Source organism: Stigmatopora argus, chromosome 5 (genome assembly GCF_051989625.1).
Source record: "Stigmatopora argus isolate UIUO_Sarg chromosome 5, RoL_Sarg_1.0, whole genome shotgun sequence".
Classification (NCBI taxonomy): domain Eukaryota; kingdom Metazoa; phylum Chordata; class Actinopteri; order Syngnathiformes; family Syngnathidae; genus Stigmatopora; species Stigmatopora argus.
Window position 1 is genome coordinate 9,450,107 of NC_135391.1, and position 21,441 is coordinate 9,471,547.

Sequence of the window (21,441 nt, forward strand, 5' to 3'; positions counted from 1 at the left end):
TTTTTACTTGCGAAAGGAAACCTATTAATATCATTAATTTGCATTCACCACATCCAATATGGCGGACGTGCTGACGTTGAAATTCGGCCGCTGTAATCAGGTGACGTCTGTATTTTACCACGTGACTTCTCCCAGCGAACATGGCTGACATGGCGAAAACAGACGAGATGTCCTTTTTGCGGAGGGTTTTGCTCGTTTTAGTAAGTTTTTGTGTTTTATTCAATCATTTGGTTGGAGCTGTAGTACAAACAGCGATTATCGACAAAACCACGGGCCAGCTCACTCTTGTGGAAGGTTACAGGGAAGATTTTGTAGCCTGGGCTAACTTTAGCGACGGCATTCAAACTTCAGGGTAGGTTGCTCAAGGCTTGAAAAAAACCCAAAACATTAGTTTGACGACTTCATTTGATCTTAATGTGTTTATATCATCCCAGTTGGGCTTTCTTGGAGGTGACAACTAGCAGTCAATACAATGACAGCATCCAGTCGTATGCAGCTGGAGCTGTGGAGGCTGCAGTCACATCTCAGGTCGGCCTAGTCACTAGCCCTTACAGACAAAATGTATTCATTCAATTAAACTAATCAGTATACATGTTGTTATTCTTGTAGCTTATCTACAAGCATTGGATGAACACACTCATCGGTTACTGTGGACCCTTCTCGAGAGATTCTGGTTACTGCAATCGCCTTAAAGATTTTATAACCATCAACCTGCAGTGGATTCAGGAACAAATAGAGAATGAGCCGAATTCTCCATACTGGTACCAGGTACGCTGGATGTGCTCAGAAATAGTATAATTGTCATCATTATAAAATGTAAGCGCAGCGTCGAAACAAAAAATAAGACATTTTGAAATGTTTTTTGTCACTCCATGGCAGGTTCGCTTGGCTCTTCTTCAACTCAAAGGTCTGGAGGACAGTTACAATGAAGAACTGGCATTTCCAACTGGCCCATTATCTTTCAACCCATTTGGCTTCTTGTAAGTAAATGTCATTTGCATTGAATCCATCAAAAAACAAAGCCAGCCCACCATATCACCTTGTCCCGCCTTGTACTATCAACCAGACTCTTCCAAATGGGTGGAGATCTGGAAGACCTAGAATCATCTCTGAATAAATCCAGCCGGACTCGGCCACTCGGATCTGGCTCGTGCTCTGCTCTCATTAAGCTGCTGCCAAACAATAAGGATCTACTTGTTTCCCATGACACCTGGAATACCTACCAGTCTATGTTGCGTATCATAAAGAAGTACACCTTTGCCTTCAAAGTTTCCCCATTGGGTACTTTTAAAACTTCTGTTCTTTATTATGTGTTTGCACACAGTGTTTAGAAAGATTGGAGTCACGTGGATTGTTTTCATGGAACCACAAGCATTTTATACAATAAGAAATGTTGTGGGCAATTATGATTTAATTTGAAGTTGATAAGAACACTTATTTTGCATTTTTTTCTCTACAGTCAATCTTATTCTTCCTGGACAAGTCCAGGCATTCTCTTCCTACCCTGGATCTATTTTCTCTGGAGATGACTTTTATATCCTTAGCAGTGGCCTGGTAAGAGCTCCCGTTGGCAGTCATGACAACACGTTAGTCATTCGACAGGATACTGATTGGTTTTAGCCAACAATAAATGTATATGTTTTGAATAATTCACCACTTGGCTGCAGGTTACCCTGGAAACCACCATTGGGAACAGCAACCATGCTCGGTGGAAATTTGTTCAACCCAAACGCACCGTGATGGAATGGCTTAGGAACATTGTAGCGAATCGGCTGGCAGTGACAGCTAAAGCCTGGGCAGAGCTATTCCAAAAGTACAACAGTGGCACGTACGTTTTGAGCATTATTTAGCTCTTTGCTAGTTGCTGACATCTTATCTTGAATCCTGAGTTAACAATATAATAAAAATGATCTGATACTTGCTGTGTCAAGGTACAATAACCAGTGGATGATCGTGGACTATAACAACTTCACTCCAGGCATGACGGCCATCAAGGAGGGCCTATTTGTCGTATTGGAGCAAATTCCGTAGGTCTATGAAGCTCTTGTTTTAGTTTAATTTTTGATTCAAATGGGTCATTCAACTTTTTTTTTTTAAATATGCAGGGGTCGAATAGTTTATGCTGATAAAACAGAAGAATTGCTTCAGAAAGGATACTGGGCAAGTTACAATATACCGTGAGTATGAATCCACAATGTTTCATGTGATTGTCCTTTGTTTGCTACTTGCACTGTTCTTTCAACATATGTGATGCTAGGTACTATGAAGAAATATTTAATGCTAGTGGCTGCAATGAACTGGTGGAAAAGTTTGGCCCGTGGTTCTCTCTGGACCAGAATCCACGGGCTCAGATATTCAAGAGAGACCACAAAACTGTGACTGATGTTGCCTCCATGATGCGCCTCATGAGGTTTGCCCCATCCGACATATTAATTTTTCATATATATTTAAATGTTTCAGAAACGATGATTCATTTGTCGTATTCTGTTCAGATATAATAACTTTAAAACGGACCCCTTATCGCGGTGCGAAGGCTGCAATCCACCCGAGAATGGCGAGAACGCCATCTCAGCTCGCTCAGACCTAAACCCGGCAAACGGCACTTACCCATTTGGCGCTTTACAACAAAGGTCCCATGGAGGAACAGATATGAAGGCATTTATTGTTTGTACATTGGATATGTCCACGTATCGGCTTTAGCTGAAACACTTAATTCACTACTGCTTATGTCTGTTTTTTGCAGATGACCTCTTACGGGATGTTTAGTCGGTATGAGATGTTGGCAATAAGTGGACCCACGTGGGACCAGGTACCGCCTTTCCGGTGGAGCACATCTCCTTTTAAGGACCTGCTACACATGGGGCAACCTGATATTTGGGCATTTAAACCTGTTAAAGTGACCTGGACACTTTGATTGCAATAATGCCTTACATTGAAATGGTGCCCTGTTTGTTTTTCAAAGGAAACTAATGCTTACACTATGAAGATTGTTCTCTGGATTTTCTCTCGTTTGCACTATGTGCTCAATTTAGGCACAGACGTTTGATTTGAATAAGAAGAATATGAAAATAAATAATTGACTGTGCACTGCATTGATTTATTTGTCAGCATGTTTGAATGTTTTTTCTTTAGATTTGTTGATACCACTATTTTGACATTGGTTTGGTAATCAGAATTTAAATTTTTATTTTTGCGTGGAAACATTTCCAAATAAACTGTCATCATCATTGGTTTGTGATTTGTGGATCACTATTTTTCAATGTTCATGTCAACGTCATTGTTTTTAGTGTGTAAACACTGCATTATAAAAAAAAACAATCAAAAAGACCAAATGTACTTTCGCCATTATGAAAATTTAAAACACAAATTATACATTTGAAATAACATTGATATGAAAGGCAGTTTCTCACATATTTAAGTTTGCAAATTGTGACTTAGAAATCTGAAATGTTTATTTCTTACATACAGACACAATTACAATTGCATATATACATAGAATTACATACATACAATTACGTAAAATGGCAAAAATAAACAACATTACGCTGGGATGGACAAGATATGTATTTCCTTTTACGCAATTAAAATAGTATAATTCTTTACTATCGCAACGAAGTCAAGTATTTTGACAGGTCACGTGGTTTGAGTCGCCCAATCTGTTTACAGCCGTAATCTGGCCAAAGTGTCGTAAAAACAGACGCTTTCTATTCTTTATGAACTTTGACCTTACTACCGAAGATTTGCAGTCGTGCAACTACATTCAAACAATGGGTTTATAATCTCTTGCTCGGATTCAAGGTATGACATTTAAACATGTATCCACAGAGCAATGTAGTAGCAGTCGTGTCGTCTATTATTAACACAATTTTTAAGCTATATACTGGGATCATGTATTTTTAGCAAAACATTGCATCTAACAACATGTATGCGAAAGATAGGCCGTTCACTCGTTACTGTCGCTGTGCTTATGTCTGAACTAGTGACGGATCAAATGGTACGGGGCTTCAGAATGTAAAAAATGGGAATTTAAAATCGAGTATGGTGTATTGGCGAGGAATGTAGTATTACATGACCAGTGGCAAATGAAGCTTCATTTTGCTGTCAAAGCACGGACCAGTAAACCTGCATGAAGTCGCTGGACCACCACCAACAAAGTTTCCTTTTCGACCCGCGTGCATAAGAATTGGAATGTATTTTACAAATTTACAAATAATATTTCCAAATAAAAACAAGCCAACATATTTTTAAATTTTTCATCATGTTCCCGCATGTGTGAATATTGTATGTACTAAGTATACTATATAGGTATGAATGTATGTATACAATGTATAGGGTAAATACAGTGGTATCTTTGGGGATTCTCATTTGAATATTTTAACTGCTATTATTTGGTCCTTTTTTGGACTCTTGTATAAAATTGGCGATTCTCATTGAGAAGCTGAAACAGTTGGACATTTGTGCTTGAAAGTGACATTGAATTCCCCGCTTTTGTTTCATTTCAGGTTTTGTGATGGCTTCTTGGCAACCAGTAAACAATATTAAAGACTTCGTGTCCCAGAACCCACCAGCTGTGACATTTTACCTGTGTCTGCTGACACTGGCAATCTCGTTCATCTGCATCGGCTCTTATAGCACAAATCACACCCTGCCTAATCCTGACTCAGAAAAAGTAAGGTTGTTTGCAAACAAATTGATTCTAATTCTAATTCCAGTCTGTAAAAAAGTGTCAGGAAATAGCCAACAGTGACTATCATCTGTCTTGATTAAATAATGATGATACATTTGCTTTTATGGAGGAAAAACTGAAAAGTAGAAATATTGTTTTTTGAAATGCTACATTTCCAAGGGTTATGAAAATTGAAAGCTATTTGAAAATTGATAAGGTGATGACTAACCATTGCACTTCCAAACTCTCTAGCTAAATTGTAGCACTCTTCTGTAACTTGAATGTTGATAGACAAGTGATTTTAAAAGTTCAATTTGAGCAAAAGTTTACTGTATTTCCTACAGATCATCCCAAATGCTGTTTTCTCTCTCATAGGACTGGAACCATCTCCTCTCTACCTTAGCACAGTTCCACTTGTGTGTAAGAAAAAACTGGAGTTCAGATGTGCTGGTGTCCCGAGGGCCACATCCTCTTACACAACAGGAAAAAGATGAAAATATTTCACTTGAATTGCCATCACATGCCACCACTTTGCATCTGAAGGTTCCTCTCACTATCACAACCGGTCACGACCTTCCGAAAAATGTTGACCTTTCTACAACCTTAACAGCCAGTCAGTTGCATCTTGGGGGTTGGTATTCCATATTAGCACTGACGTTTGCGTTTAATAAGAATATCCCATAGTGTTTATGTTGAGAAATTGCTTTCCTTGATAGGCAACGAGATTGTGAATGTAAATATCCACTTTGGAAATGATACCTACACCTGCCTCACTATAAGAGCACCTATAGCTCTTTTCCCCATGAGCCGGTGAGTTTGGCTGCACTCAAGTCCTTGTTTTAAAATGAAGATCCTGCATTTTAATGTGTATTGCATAATTTTTTTTTCATGTAGACTTCCTCCAGTATGTCAAGCATCTGGCAACAACCATTCACTCATCCACGTGGAGGCAATGGACCCACTAACACAAGCAAGCAAAGGCTGCTATAGTCTCGTCTTCAGAAACGACCCCACTCTTACCGTCATGTTAACAAAGGTACCAAATAGGAGAAATATGAGTAACCTGTTCTGACAAAGAACTCATGTCAACCAGTAATTTTTCTTTCCAGGAGGAGCAGTGGGTGGCAGTGAGACATCTTATTGAAGTTAGCGTGTGTTTGATAGGAGTTTGTTTGATACTTTGTTTAGCTGCAAGCCTGTCGCATTCAATGATTCAAAACTACCACAGGAAGGGACTGGATCTTCAAAATGTAAATTTCACTTCTTCTCTCATCATGCATTTGTCGAGAATGTCCAACTTTGTTTTTATTTCTAATGCTATTATTGTTGTTTGTTGCAGGAACCTTTGCTGGACACTTGAAAATGAACTAAATGTTGAATGAAGGATTCGATCCCAAGATGTGAGAAAAAAAACCCAATCCTCTTGCTATTGGTTTCCTATTGAGCACAACATTTGTTTTTACTATTATCAAGTGTCTCAGGTATTTGCATTGTATAACTTTGTGCCAGATGTAATGTAAAGCTGAAATATATATGTTGAGTTGTAATTAATATGTACATATGGGTTAAAAAAAAGTCTTTCACCTCAGTGGATGAGAAATGTGAAGTTGAATTTCTGTTATTTATATTTAATTTAAAGATTTGAATATTATATTGATGTTTAAATGTTACACTGTATTATTGACACATAGGTTCTACTATTACTGTGGGAATATATCCTATATGAGTACAATAAATGGCAAATGAGAATTGTTTTTACAAGTCAATTCAGTTTAGGTCACATGCCAGGGCCTCAAGGATTTCTGATTTTTGGATATAAAGAGCTCAAGAAATGCAGCTTTTAGGTGCATGCCTTTTTAACTAGGACATTTTCCTTTCCATGCCTTTTATATATAATTTATGTTCATGACAGATCCACCTGCAGAAAAAAAACATAAATAAACTGACTATACAGAGAAAATACAATAGCTATACATGTACTACTACTCTTTCATATGATAACCTTAAGGTACTTTAAAGGCTTTTCCACTCCAAAGCTGAAAGTGGCAGCAAAGTAGTTTTGCTACTTGTACGCAATTCCTACCAGCAAAAGTGAAGAAGAAGAAGAAAAACAGAGGCGTGGCTTTGCAGGCCAGAAGGAAAGCAAGTTTACATCGTAAGGTAAGCACATACAACAACTACGAATGTATCATAATCAAAAGGAATTTAACTCAACACATTGTATCAGCCGCCAGGTACATGTTAAAATGAAATAACATATCAGCCATGTGTCATTCTTTAAATGCTCGTCATTAAAGCTAACGTTCGCTGGGAAGCTACTGCTATTTGATAAACAATGTCCAACTATGCTAAGGCCAGCTAATACGTTAGCCTTACATTACATGTGTCTATCAATGTCCCCCCAGTGTCTGATGTGTAATACATTCAAACCACAAACAATCTCATTTTCTTTGGCTTTAAACGAAATGTGGCAACAAACCTCGTCGACCTGTACACGTACCGGTCATGTGGTCCTGTAACATGAACCATAACAATACTTTCCCTCGAAAATGCACTTCAACCACAAATCCTGGACATTGCGTAGCAGTCGCTTTAGTTGCAGAGGCTTTGCTATAAATACATTTTTTCCCATCAGATTGCATTTTGTCTTTTCTGCAGGACCTAAACAATTGGCCATCGAGAGGCTAGTGGGGAGGTCATGGCCTACTCGAACTACAGCAACTTGAGCAGGGCTCAACTTACCTTTGAATACCTGCATACAAACTCGTAAGTGAGGCCTTATTGTTTGCAATGAAAAATGTTTCCAAAACAAAAATATTCCCTTTGGACTGCATGGTATGTAATGTGGTATTCACATTGTCATTCTTCAGTGATTCCCAACCACTGCAGCAATACTTGAGTGAGCAGTGAGAAGTTTATGACTATTTATATGATACAAATAATGTATGTTATTATCCTGTAGTGACATCTACGGTTCGTTAATTCAGGAAAAAAATAAATAAAGGATGACTGAAGCCGAATGACTTTTTTGTGAGCAAAGCTGATGTCCCAAATCATGATTATTATCAACTGTGGGCTAAAAGAGAATCTAGACATTTGGAATGATCATTTGATTGATGTAATAATGTCAATGGCCTGTGATTTTAGAACAACCCACGAGTTCTTATTTGGAGCCTTGGCAGAGCTTGTGGACAATTCCAGGTATTTCTGTTGATTTTTCTTCATGGACAGTTTAATATCTTTGATTCGTGACTAAATGAGGATTTTCCTTTCATAGAGATGCTAATGCCACAAGAATTGACATCTACACAGGTAACTGCTGATTAAATACAAAAAAAGTTTGCATTTTGCTTCTTAGTTAACTTGACACCATCATGTGTTAAAAGAAAAAAGGCCAGAACTACGGGGTGGCTACATGCTATGTTTTCTTGATGATGGGACTGGAATGGAGCCAAGTAAGTAGAATTAAAGTACATTTCAAGGTCGTGGTTAGTCCATTTTTGTTTTATGCAAGATCAGCTCAATGTATTTGGCCACATTTTTTATTTATTGAAACCTGTGTTTTATTTTATTTTAGGTGAGGCAACCCAGGTGATCCAATTTGGAAAGTCAAGCAAACGATCGCCTGATTCCACACAAATAGGGCAATATGGAAATGGACTTAAATCGTAAGCGTCTTCTTTAACGATAAAACTACTTATGATTGATTTATAGATGCATAGACAGACTTTATTTGCATTCTGGTATGCACAAGTGTATATAGAAGGAGATGTTATTAAGCATTTTTTGTATGTCTATTTATAGGGGATCCATGCGAATCGGAAAAGACTTCATCTTGTTTACAAAGAGGGGCAACAGTCTTACATGCCTTTTTTTATCAAGAACTTTCCACGAAGAGGAAGGTCTCGATGAGGTCAGGCTAATGAATTCCATTTTACTTTTGAGATTCAAATGTGAACAGGATTCCCGTAGTATTGATTTTAATTGTGTTTCACTTCCTAGAATAGAATTTTGTATTATATATGCTTTTTTCTGATCATAAAATTTATGCTTAGCCCTTTATAATTTCTTTGCCCCCAGGTAATTGTGCCTCTCCCGTCCTGGAATTTGCAAACTAAACAGCCCATGACTTCTGACCCAGAGAAGTACGCCATTGAGACAGAGCTGATATTCAAATACTCGCCATTTAAAACTGAACAGGCATTGATGGAGCAGTTCAGCAAAATTGAAAGTGCAAGCGGTGAGCACGCGCTTTTCAATATTAACTTTATTGTCATACATAACGAAGATTCAAATTGGGTTTTTCTCAAACCCTCAATATAAAATCGAAGTAAAGTGGAAAGAATATGAACAACACGACAAAAGGCAACAACCTACTGTCATGTATCAACCACAAAGTTTCTCATTTTTGATATGTGGATGTTGTGTCAAGGTACCCTGGTGATTATCTATAATCTGAAGTTGATGGACAACAGAGACCCTGAGCTGGACGTGGAGACGGATCATCAGGACATACTTATGGCTGGAATGCTTGCTGAGGGAGTGTGAGTTTGTGTCGTTGTAATTTACGGTACAAAAAGTCAGATGGTGGGACGTGTGGCTTTCACACAGTTTTTTGTTTTTGTTTTTTTGTAACTAAACAATTTAGTGTCCCCAAATTATGTGACTATTCTGTACTTGAAATCTCACCCTTCCCTCACTTACAGTAAACCAGAGAGAAGGTCATTTAGGGCATATGCTGCAGTGTTGTACATCGACCCACGCATGAGAATTTTTATCCAGAGTCATAAAGTGAGGACCAAGAGGTTATCCTGCTGTCTTTATAAACCTAGGTAACGTGACGCAAGTACTTCAAACAACCTTTTGTCAGGCGACACCGCCTCACCTGTTTTCTTTGTTCACAGGGTTTATAAATACTCGTCAACTCGTTTTAAAACCCGTGCCGAACAGGAAGTCAAGAAAGCAGATCACCTTGCAAAGATTGGTCAGTGGATGATATATTTTTTGTTCTTATAGCTTGCCCTCTTGGTGCTCTTGTATTGACATGGTCCATTTTCTGTCATCCAAAATAAAGCGGAGGAGAAAGCCAGAGAGGCGGAAAGCAAGCGTTTGGCCATGGAAGAAAGACTTGCAGATGATTTATCAAAAGATTCTCGAGTAAGATAAAAACTGAACCACCTTCAGAGTTGACTGTGGCTTCATTTCATGCTAATGCTAATTCCTCACTTCACACACCCGTTTCTGTTTTTTTTTTTTAGACGATCCTGAGGAAAACTCAGGATTCCTCCATGATGCTTAGGCGGGATGCTGACATGAAGAAAAGAATTCTAGAGTCCAAACAGAAGTACGATCGATGACCTTACTAGTAATGATAGTATATAGACAGTTTCCCTTGTGAAATCTAAAAATCCAAACCGCTTAAGCAAAAATTAAACCTCATGTTCTTGTCTCAGAGCGTTAAAGGAGCCCAAGGAACTGAACTTCATATTTGGAGTTAACATTGAACAGAGGGATCTGGATGGAATGTTTGTATACAACTGTTCCCGTCTTATCAAGATGTACGAAAAGACAGGTCCGCAGTTGGATGGAGGCATGTGAGTAGTGCGCACTGTCCAAGTCAGCGTGTGTTTTGAATTATACTTGTACGGTTACATAAAAAATAAAAATAAATTAAACAGGGCCTGTGGAGGTGTTGTCGGTGTGGTGGATGTTCCATATTTAGTTCTGGAGCCTACTCACAACAAGCAAGATTTTGCGGATGCTAAAGAGTATCGGCATTTGCTTAAATCCATGGGGGAACATCTGGCTCAGTATTGGAAGGACACTAGCATTGGTGAGGAACATCTGTCTTTCATAATCTTAATCCACCAAAATGTCACAAGTTTTGGACTGATAGCATCTTATTCCATTTTGTGCTGTTGTAATGGTGGGATAAAACCATGCACAATTTCTATACGACTAAGGTTTGACTTTTGGCTGCCTTAACGCCAAAAGACGTCCAATCCATTTTGATAGGGAGTTATCCTCCCACTCAAAATACATCATGGAAATGACATTTTGTATAGCAAATGTGATGTCCATATGTGGTCAAGTTCAAATTTAAAAATAAATAAATATTCACCTGCCCTATGAACCGATAAAGCAATGAGTATTGTAGCGAAATGCATGCAAAGTGACTAGCATTGAAATATTATTGACACATTTAATGCAGGTTACTTCATCACCCCAGTCATCTCGAAAGGAAGCTGCAGTGATGCTAACGTAATTTTTAAGCTTGAGAAAGATAGTAAGTGAATGTTGCTGTTGCAAGGAACAATGTTTTCCATGCAAACCATCCATGTTGGCTGTTATAAATAAAAATGTTCACGTGTTCTTCGTGAAATGCCGATAATGTTCTTGCACGATGTTGTTCTGAAAGCATTCTTTTTGGATTTCGGCAGTTCAAATCTTTAACGTTGAGTTCATCTACTCCTTTCGAAATTGGGAGGTGTTCGTGCATGCTGCATCCATGTTGGAGTTTAGTGCTGTGTCCATGTGAAATGCTTACTCTATGTGATGCAGCTCAGAAAGGCATCGTGAAGTTCTGGGATGAGTTTGGATACTTGTCGGCCAGCTGGTCATCACCTCCCTCATCGGAGACAAGATATAAGAGACGTCGTGCCATGGAGATTCCATTGACCATACAGTGTGGTAAGTCCAGGATCCACACACTTTTGCTACAAAGCTCACGGACGCCACCTATATGGATGTTTTCTATTTTAGACAAATGCTTAAAGTGGAGAACGCTGCCATTCCAGATGGATGCTGTGGACAAACGCTATCCAGACAGTTGGGTGTGTTTGATGAACCCAGATAGCGCCCAGGATAGGTAAAGATGTATACTAATCTGAAATCTTTATTTATTTATTTTGCTTACTGGCCACAATATAGATTGCCATACAACCTCATAAGAACCAACAAATAAAAATTGGATTTACTTTGTCATTATACAACAAAATGCCCGTCCACGTACCCACCAAGACTGTATATAACGTCACTTATTACATTGGATGGATACAGGGCAGGCTGCATCTGACTCGCCATTGCAGGCGCTCCGGAAGCACTGTTGTTTGGATATCCGTTTATGTATTTTGACCATTTAAAAACCTTTCATTCACAATTAAATGGAAACATAAAACGTAGTGGCCAGTAAGAAAACGTGTCAAATTTGCAAAGGGTTTAGCTCTGGGACACTTTCACAGATGTGATGCACCTGAAAAGAAACCCAACTTGCCCTGTGGTATCCTGAAAAAAGAAAAACAAACAACTGAAGACAAACAAAAAGAGCTTGAGGAGAAAATCAAACTGCAGCAGGATAAACTGGAGGCATTGCAGGTAGCTCATTAATCAGCATAATCTGAAATTTTCTTTTTTGCCTTCACGAGTACCTCACCAATATTTATCCCCCTTATTAGAAAACCAATACTGTCAAATCTGCGGCAGACATTAAGAAGCTGCCACTGGATGTTAGCATGAGGCCCGCAGCAGAAACCCCCTCTAAGGTGCCCATTGGAATTGCACTCATATATTAATTGTCTCTCCACTTACGTGGCTAGTTTAGGTTATTCTTTTCCTCATACAATATTTGAAGCTCCGCTTTGAGTTAGACTAACCACAAGTATTTTAGCAATATTCTTGTTGTCACCAAAGGGGAGTCGATCCTCAGAGAGGTCTGTCGCCCGGCCCCGTTCGCCGCCGCTGCCAGCTCACCTCAAGTCGCCGCACAGTATTCCTCCCCCCCGGAGCCTCACTCAGCGGCCCACCCGGATAACTGCCACTCCCCCCACTTCACTTAAAGTTGAGCCATCTCGAGCCAAAGCGACGGCAAAGTCAGCCGCAGGAAAGCCCACGGCCAAAACTTCCAAAACACCCCCAACTAGCCGCATTTCTAGGGTAAAAATGCATGTCATTTTGGGAAGTTAGAAATACAGTGCTAAAAAAGCTTTGCATTTTTTTTCTTTAATAGGCACTCACTAAGGCGACAGGTAAGCCCTCTGCTGTAGGACAACGGAGGAGAATTGTGCAGGAGGACAGTGATGATGATGATGATGAGGAGGAGGAGGAAGAAGATGATCAGGAGGAGGAGGAGGAAGAAGGAAGTGAAGAGAGTGAAAGTGATGCACCTCAGACAAAGAAGTCAAAGATGAACACTGCACCTGGTAACCGGGCTAAAGTGGTGGAGAAGCCCCCACCCGCTAAACGTGGCAAGTTAGATGAGGTAAACATCTTGAAATGTGATTGACATTGACCAAAGCGAACGTGTGCATGCGTCTGCCACTGCCTCCCTTGCTTAAACTTCTCAAAGCAGCATCACTTTTTTTTTTTTCCATCGTCATTTGTTCTTTTGAAGAGAGCTATCAAAGAAAGAACTCAGTCAGTGGTATACGCTTTGCTCATGCCAAATTCAAAGGTGCTCAAACAAAGCCTGTCTGCTGTGAACCTAACAGGTTAGCAAAAACTCACAGCCTGCAAAGAAAGGAGTCGCTACTCCTCCACGCCAGACCCCTGTTGCTAAACCCAAGGTAGCCTTTCCCTCTGCTCGGTCCTAAAGCTGGCTTGCTTCTGCTCTTCTCAACTTTTAATCATCATCGTGTAACACGGTTATTAAAAAGCCGTTCATCTCTATACTGTCTTTGGCAGTCAAGGTCTTTTTGGCCTGATACTGACTATACTTTCACCCCTTTCACTAACATGGATTCAGTTCATCATGTCTGTACGTCCATTTTGCACGCCTTGCTGTGGTTTGATTTGCGTGAGATATTCCTGTGCAGGTTACAGAGAAAGCGTCGGAAAAGGAGCCAGAGAAGGAACCAGGGAAGGAACCAGATTTGGCTCTACAGCAAGAACCAGAAAATGACGTTAAGAATGCTCAGAAAGGTATCGAATCAAGAATAGGGTTTGTTGTGTTTATCACTGTCGTCAATACACTCCTCATACACAATTGAGGACTGAAGAATCATTGCTTTCATGGAGAATATTCAAATGATCTGATCTCAAATGATTCAGTGGCTTAGTAGCCACAATTTCAACCACTTGGACTATGGAATACTTACCTGAATACTAAGTGGTTATGGGTAAAATATAATGGGCACAATTGTTCTTGAAATGATGATTTAAATATTCTCAATAATTATTCACACTTTAAAAATGTGTTGGGGGAAAAAAACTCAAATTTGAATTTACATCATTGCATTTTTCAGATTTTCTCTTCACTCTTTTAGAACCGTTTCTCATGTTGATAATATCCTTTCCATCCAGTGCATGCCCCAAAGCTTTCCCAGAAACGGAAATGCAGATATGCTTTTAAAAGCTGATTCTACACACAATCCTGACAGATTCTGTTCTATTTTCTAAAGATAAGGGACTGCTCGTTGAAGTACGCGTCAGCAAGGAGTGGTTCACGGGGAAAGTCATCGCTGTGGAATCCAACAAACAGAGTGTTCGCTGGAAAGTCAAGTTTGACTATGTCCCCCGAGCCACGCCGAAAGACAGATGGTGAAAACTTTTTATCCGCTGTTTAACAAATGCAATTTTTTTTAAATATTCCGGCGAATAACATGAGTGTGTCTGATCGTGAAGGGTGTTTAAGGGCAGTGATGAAGTCCGCCTGATGCGTCCGGCGTCTCCCATCACCCAGACGCCAGACACCCAGCAGGAGAATGAGAAAGTGTCTGCAGCCATGGAGCCGGATACCACGCAACCTGGCACCAGTCGAGAGGTGACAGACAGCCTGGTCACCATGTTGAGGTGAGTGGAACCCATTAAGTCGTCTTCATCTTCAATGAACATGTGACTGACACGTACGTCGCTTTTCTTTTCAGGACGATGCTGCGTTATTTCTTCCCTCCAGCTTTTCAGATTCCTAAGGATGATGTCAACAGCATGACGGCAGAGGAGCTTGTGGCCTTTCCTCTGGTGGGATTAAAGACACTTTTTGTAGACAATGCACAAGTGCAAATAAATAAGATATTCGAGTAGCTGCAATTGCAAAACTTCAATCAATGTTTTACAGCAGTCGCTCTCAAACTTTGTACACAAAACAGCACTTGGGAAAAATGTAGTTTACCCAATACCACTAGTTGGCCCGCATTAAGAGTAGAGTAGAAAAGTAGGCCCAAGTGTTTATCAACTTTATTCCTGTTAACTTTAACATTGTTACATGCACATTTAAACCGTTTACGCCGTTTATGTCAAACGCAAATGACACCAACCGGTGACACCATAGCTGTAGTGGTGAAGTTGTACTGTGCTATCGTTATCGTACTCTTTGTGATTCTTTTCTCAACTTTAGAAAGAATATTTCCAACAGTACGAATCGGGTCTCCAGTCACTGTGCAACTCGTACCAGAGCAGAGCAGACGCCAAGGCCAAAGCCGTGGAAGAGAAAAGCAACAGCACAGAGATTAAACTGAAGGAGGCAGATGAGAAACTACAAAAATTACGAACCAATATTGTGGCACTTCTACAAAAAGTTCAAGAGGTTAAACAGCTTCCTCTTTTGTATTTATTTATTGATGGTTTGGAGGAGATGATGAATGTAAAGCAATCATCGTTTCCCCCGTTTAGGATATTGACATCAACACCGACGACGAGCTTGATGCGTACATTGAGGACCTTCTCACTAAAGGAGATTAAACGGGATGGATGGCAGAAATCGACAAGAGGGAAGAAGATTGTGTTCACTAAATGACTGAAGGCAAGGATACTTACATCTCTTCGGGCTCTCCTAATTGAGTGTCAAACATTTTCCTTGTTAAGGATACACCCTTTTTATTAATTTAGTAGTAAGCATACACTCCGTTCTGGTGTTTGTCTTTTCTTTTTTGTTTTTACATGGTGGACAGCTCCCAATTTAGCATGTGGATTTTGTTTTAGTCCTTTTTATGAACCTGCTTCTACTCTACTGTACTAATTGAACAGTCACAAATTGATCCTATCTTGCTTTAAACTTTGTAGGTTTAATACAGTTTAAGGCAGTGAGGAAAATATTGCTTTTTATTTTGTGCCATTGTCAAGTGATAAGTTGTTATCCTGTATTTTAAGAATTGGGGTTGACTTACCCATCCTCTGAACTGCTGTCCATATGTTAACACTTACTATTATTTTTGTACACTCAAATATGTCAGTGTTGCTCGTTTTACTGCTCCATCCTTGACCAGCTTGACTAGAACTATTGAGTATATCACACTATAAAAAGCATACTGGGTTTTATCAGTATAAAAGTTAATGCGTTTTTTTTGTTGTTGAAAAATTCAGTTTAATGCAAAAGTAGAATGTTCCTACTTTAATCTTTACCTGTCTTTCTGTTCCTGAACATATTTTAAACATGTCAACACTTTACTCAATTTTGCATGTTTGGTGTTCTTGGTAAGTTGGAATAAATGGTTCTGTATTTTTGAAAGATCTTTACTTCAACAATAAAAATGGCTCAACTACACTATTATTTTTTATCGTGGAATGAAAATGGGCAAAATGTGAAATTATGTGGCACTCATTGGCTGCAATTTACAGATCTAGTCAATCCATTTTGACTGGGAAAATTGTCACATTCACTCACTGTAATACTAATGATTTGGACATCTATATTTGTCAATGGCATTGATTTAAATAGAGGAAGTTTTTTTAAAACTATTATTGGGGTGCCGTTATTGGTGTGTTTAGTTTTTATTGATTGCATTTAAAAAATCTTTAAAAAAATGTTGATTACTTATACAAATATATATTTGTGTGTCTAGTCATATTTTGGGACATATAAGCCATATTTGTACCTATTTAATATTAACATCACTATCCAAGAATACATAGAGGCCATGTGTTTTTTAGTCGTTAAATTATTTATTATTAAATTTCCAATTATCACTCGCCTTACCGATAATCAACGACATTCTCCATGCTCTTATTTTGAAAGGTTTGGTGAAAATCAGCAGTTGCTTCTCTGTTAGGTAAGCATACACTTTCCCTGACTACTAACTTCATATTTACGCGTAACTTCTAGACGCGACGTAACAAACTCACATTATCAAAACTGTAGTTGTCACCATAGATGGAAGAAGTCATACAGAAAGTAGTTTTGCAACTCGACCGAGGTGAATTGGTTGGTTTGCGAATTTCTTGGGAAACAATGCTAACTCGTGTGAAAGGCTAACCAAAACACGACTAAATACGATCTATAGTAAAAAATAAAAAGTAGAAGGATGGAATGGTAGAGGAAATATTTTATCCAGCCCCAATATTGAAATAAAACTTTGTCCCGGATTTTAGTGTTGTGTTTGTTAAGATTCTGAGTTTTTTTGGTCTTCACATTGATCACCTGGACCTAATCAAATCAAATTGATGAACAGACAAAGAATGAATTTAAGCAACATAGTCAAAAACATTATAATTCAATTCCCCTGATAATACATTCAGGAAATGCCTTTGTGCACCTTGCTGGATTATTTTTTTTTATTGTATAGTTTGAGTACCATCAAAACCCAACAAACTATCAATTAACTGCTCAACAACATATATGCTGAATCTTTTTCGTCCGTCTGATCTATTCATGTTTTTTTATGTAGGAAGAACAGTAAAGCATGCCTTCCTAAACAATAAATACCAATTTGAATTTGAATTGCATAAACTGCATACATTTATTTTTGCAATTGGCTTGCAACCAACCTTTTACTCACTAGTTAACTAGGATAGGCTTTCATCTCTCCCATTATCCGAATGAGTTATCGAATAACATTTCGATACAACGTAGTGATGGGTATAGGAAATGGGTTTAACATAGATAATTGGCATGGAAAATGAATGAATGGATACATCAACGCAAATAGTAATTTCCACACGTATGGCTGAAGAAGTTCAGCATAATTTCCTCTGAACTTACTTTCACATTTATACACTTAAATTTGTAGACTTTAACAAAATCTTTTTTTACATTGCGTATTACTTTTTGAAGTTTCCTTCTCTATATATACTGACTGGATAGCAAACATACTAGTTACGTGGATAAACTGGAATACTGTGGGATCACAGGTTACTTATAGTGCTCTCACTAAGACCTTGGGCATGTATGAATGTAACTCTATGGTGAAGTTAATTCTCTTTCAAGCCTAAAATATGAGTAAAAAGGAATAAAAGTTTTTATTTTTATTTTTTTTTATCCCTCCCACTTTTCAGACTGTGGACAGAGAGTCATGTCTGCCCCAAAGCGGTGCCTGTTTACAGGCTGCAGTGGCTGGAAGGTGCTGTCTGGTGTCACCAGGACCCCCAGCACCATCAGATATACGAGTAGCCTAAAAGCAGGCTCGAGGCCATCCCATGAAGAGCAAATCTGTGAAACGGCGGCAACTCTGCCTTTTTCCGCAGCCAGGCTTGGATCGTTTTTTCAGGACCGGCCTGTGCTCAAGAACCCTTTTTTGGCGGATGCCCTCTTGAGAGGATACTTGAGAAGACACCTTCCTCAAGAGGTGAGTAAAGTCCATGTTCAAATGTGATAGACTGCGTTTTGGATAGACAAGCACATACAAGATTGTGGGTATTATAATTTGTAGCCTAATGTAAAAATTAGACCACAATTACAGTAGAAATGGTCATTTATTTACAAGTGTACTTTTTGTTTTCTAGGCAGTGTTTGCAGATTTATGCGCCTTTGGGGAGCGTGTGGCGACAGAGGTGGATGCGTGGGGAAGAGAATGTGAGGTCATTCCCCCGCGATTGGTGAACTTTGACCCTTGGGGACGCAGAGTGGACCACATCGTGACCTCTGCCGCATGGAAACGCATGAAAGGTCTATCAGCGCAGGAGGGATTGGTCGCGATCGCTTATGAGAGGCCGTATGCAGAATGGAGGTTTTTGACCGCCGAGCTTTTGCGCTAATTGAATAACAAATAGGATAGTCATTGACAGGATGAATTCACCCAAGTGTTTTTTTCCCCAGTCGTGTTTATCAAATGAGCAAGTTGTATATCTTCTCGCCCTCGTCTGGCCTCTACACGTGTCCTCTGGCCATGACTGATGGAGCCGCCAAAGTCATTCAGGTGAACTACTATCTCTTCCTGATTGATAGTTTTGCAATGTTGCTCAGTGATTGTGAAAACGTGGGGAAATTGAGGAGGAAGTTGAATTGCTGCATGCTGTACACGAATGTTAAAACACTTCATGTCATTTTTAAGCAGAGCCTAATATGGTCAAAATTAAGTTGAGGTCATTAATAGATTTTCATCTTAAAATCACTTGAATATTCCATTTTTTTTACTAAAATTAATGTACCTTTGTGACCTTATTTTTATTATGCTGCATAATGTATACTGAAAAAAAAGAAGAAAAAAAGAATTCCAAGTCAACCTACCCGATTTTGTTTATGTTAAGTCTATAGGCATTTCTAGGCCTGTAGAAGAAGCCTTCAACCGACTAACCAGCCGTGACCCTAAGCATTTTTGGACATCAGGACAGTGGATGACAGAGCGACAAGGAGGTTCTGATGTAGGTGAGTTGAAGTTAAAATGCTTAGTAATTTGTGGGCATATCCACTTTTGTGTTGCTTATTACATGTGCATGCGTCCAGCCGGTGGAACAGAAACTGCGGCAGTTCCCCAAACAGACGGTTGCTACAAACTTTACGGCTACAAGTGGTTCACCTCCGCCACCGATGCAGACGTGACTCTCACACTGGCGAGAGCGTGTGACGGATCAGGAAGAACCACACCGGTATAGCTCACACCGTGAGTGTCAGGACGACATTTATTTGACGGTTGCACGTGTGTCCTTCTCAGGGCAGCAGAGGTTTGTCCCTGTTCTACGCGGAGGTTAGCCGAGACCGCGATGGCTGTCTGAGCGGGATTGAGGTTCAGAAGTTGAAGGACAAACTGGGAACCAGACAGATGCCCACGGCCGAGCTACTGCTGGACGGCCTCCGAGCACACAAGGTCAAATCCTGACGGCTGTCTAAATTGAATCCAAATGGAGGCTACGCCTTCCTGAATAAAACCATTAACATTTTGCCATCTATTTCCTTGAAATTTCTACCAGCTGTCAGAAGAAGGAAGAGGTGTGGCCTCCATAGCGAACATGCTGACTATAACGAGGATCCACAACAGCATCTCTGCAGCAGCAGCAATGAGAAGGCAAAAGCGCTCGTATTAATCAAGCAGATTCTCTTTTGCTCCAAATGAACTGATTTTTGATGCTTGCGTGCTGACAGGGTGGTCCAATTGGCACGGGACTACGCCACTCGCCGCACCGCCTTTGGAAAGCTGCTTAAAGAGCATCCGTTGCACGTGCAGACCCTCGCCAGGATGGAGGTAAGCTGGCCATGAGTTGGCAATTTCCTCCATCATTCTTTGGTCACACAAGAACAAGAACACAAGGCCTTGCCATTCACGCGCACAGGTCGAAACTCGTGGCGCTTTCCTCCTGGTGATGGACGTGTGCCGTTTGCTGGGGCGAGAAGAGAGCGGCATCGCCACCCAGCTCGACGCTCACCTCTTACGTCTGCTCACGCCCGTTGTTAAACTCTACACTGGCAAACAGGTGAGCACTTTTACAATGAATCGGGAAGCGGGACTCCTGAGCTCATGTTTGATTTCAGGCGGTCGCGGTCGTGTCGGAGGGTTTGGAGAGCTTTGGCGGGCAGGGATACATTGAGGACACCGGGCTACCTGTGCTACTTCGAGACGCACAGGTATCACATTTTTTTCGCGTTCAAATGTACATAAATGCGTACAATGAAAAAATTCTACCATGTTAACAAAAAGGTTGTTGTCATCTATTTTCTCATCTCAAATGATGCTCATCATTGAGCAGACTGGTTCTCAAAGTGTGGTAAAAACACGAAAAACACTGTGGGCTTCCTCTAGTGGTACACATTTGGAAACATGTCCAGGTTTTTCCAGGTTTTGCCGCCATTGACCGTTGTATACGTCCACTTCATTGAAGTAGGGAGGACTGGCGATGAATGCTTGAACAAACATTCAATTGCTCAGCTCAGTCAAAATGAATTGGACGTTTATTGCCGTCAATGGCAGCCAATGAGGTAAATGATTGCCCCATATTGGAGTAAGAAAAAAAGTCATAATTTGTGCATTAAGCAGTTAGTTTTCAGTGTTTCCAAAAATAATGAAAGACACTAAACAAAAGTACTAGATAAATACAGACCTAGATAATAAAGCACTAGATATATAAAGGAAAAAAATCTTCAAATAAAATGTCGCTAGTAATGAGTTGTAAGCCTAATTTCACACACAAAATCTGCATACTGGAACAAAAGAAATGTCACAAACTTAGATGTAACAAATGTTATGCTTTTTTGTTTTTAGGTACTGAGCATATGGGAAGGTACGACCAATGTTTTGTCCCTGGATGTGCTGCGATGTGTTGCTCGAAGCTCAGGAATGGTTCTGCCAGCTTACTTCACTCATTGCAAAGTAAAATTGGAAAAACATAGCAACAAATCTGCAAACTAGACAAACCAGACTGACCTGACAAAACTGTGTGCGCGTGTAGACCCTGCTTGCAGGAGCCTCCAGTGTGTCCTCTCTGAATCCAGCTGTGAAAACAGTCCACATGGCTCTAACTCAACTAGAAGGCTTTGTCCAGGAGGCAACCAAGAAGATGCCAGGCTACCTGGAACTTGCAGCCAGAGACTTGGCATACACCCTGGCTCGCATCTATATGGGTGCAGAGACACAAAATCCAATTATACATTAGGGTCGATCAAACTTAACGTCCACTCACGTCACAACTTTTGCCTT

General features: G+C 39.9%; 5 protein-coding genes across 5 annotated transcripts; all 5 read left to right on the top strand.

The window, feature by feature from the left end:
* The first annotated feature begins 94 nt into the window (after positions 1–94).
* plbd2 (phospholipase B domain containing 2) lies at positions 95–3,227 on the top strand. The gene is made up of 12 exons (XM_077600773.1): positions 95–352; positions 435–528; positions 610–768; positions 880–980; positions 1,067–1,281; positions 1,460–1,554; positions 1,668–1,828; positions 1,932–2,027; positions 2,106–2,177; positions 2,258–2,410; positions 2,493–2,655; positions 2,744–3,227. Exons 1-12 carry the CDS (start codon positions 141–143, stop codon positions 2,912–2,914), a joined length of 1,692 nt encoding a protein of 563 aa, XP_077456899.1. The 5' UTR covers positions 95–140; the 3' UTR covers positions 2,915–3,227.
* Positions 3,228–3,666: 439 nt separating this feature from the next.
* LOC144074503 (transmembrane protein 248) lies at positions 3,667–6,462 on the top strand. The gene is made up of 7 exons (XM_077600972.1): positions 3,667–3,798; positions 4,503–4,669; positions 5,042–5,297; positions 5,383–5,476; positions 5,561–5,702; positions 5,776–5,916; positions 6,006–6,462. The coding sequence occupies exons 2-7, from the start codon at positions 4,511–4,513 to the stop codon at positions 6,024–6,026; spliced, it is 813 nt and encodes a 270-aa protein (XP_077457098.1). The 5' UTR covers positions 3,667–3,798; positions 4,503–4,510; the 3' UTR covers positions 6,027–6,462.
* Positions 6,463–6,722: 260 nt separating this feature from the next.
* morc2 (MORC family CW-type zinc finger 2) lies at positions 6,723–16,142 on the top strand. Its single transcript, XM_077601146.1, has 28 exons — positions 6,723–6,826; positions 7,325–7,432; positions 7,814–7,867; positions 7,944–7,978; positions 8,053–8,121; positions 8,244–8,334; positions 8,471–8,579; positions 8,747–8,906; positions 9,099–9,210; positions 9,373–9,498; positions 9,571–9,650; positions 9,741–9,823; positions 9,925–10,010; positions 10,120–10,260; positions 10,345–10,499; positions 11,228–11,356; positions 11,429–11,534; positions 11,908–12,040; positions 12,121–12,207; positions 12,356–12,598; positions 12,672–12,923; positions 13,153–13,227; positions 13,477–13,582; positions 14,062–14,200; positions 14,285–14,452; positions 14,527–14,620; positions 14,997–15,185; positions 15,272–16,142. Exons 2-28 carry the CDS (start codon positions 7,365–7,367, stop codon positions 15,338–15,340), a joined length of 3,159 nt encoding a protein of 1,052 aa, XP_077457272.1. The 5' UTR covers positions 6,723–6,826; positions 7,325–7,364; the 3' UTR covers positions 15,341–16,142.
* Positions 16,143–16,581: 439 nt separating this feature from the next.
* LOC144074083 (acyl-CoA dehydrogenase family member 11-like) lies at positions 16,582–19,482 on the top strand. The gene is made up of 6 exons (XM_077600227.1): positions 16,582–16,647; positions 17,870–18,159; positions 18,317–18,540; positions 18,630–18,729; positions 19,061–19,178; positions 19,257–19,482. Exons 2-6 carry the CDS (start codon positions 17,887–17,889, stop codon positions 19,403–19,405), a joined length of 864 nt encoding a protein of 287 aa, XP_077456353.1. The 5' UTR covers positions 16,582–16,647; positions 17,870–17,886; the 3' UTR covers positions 19,406–19,482.
* LOC144074084 (acyl-CoA dehydrogenase family member 11-like) lies at positions 19,447–21,412 on the top strand. Its single transcript, XM_077600228.1, has 7 exons — positions 19,447–19,617; positions 19,721–19,815; positions 19,893–19,992; positions 20,081–20,221; positions 20,280–20,372; positions 21,007–21,114; positions 21,194–21,412. The coding sequence occupies exons 1-7, from the start codon at positions 19,573–19,575 to the stop codon at positions 21,395–21,397; spliced, it is 786 nt and encodes a 261-aa protein (XP_077456354.1). The 5' UTR covers positions 19,447–19,572; the 3' UTR covers positions 21,398–21,412.
* Positions 21,413–21,441: the final 29 nt, after the last annotated feature.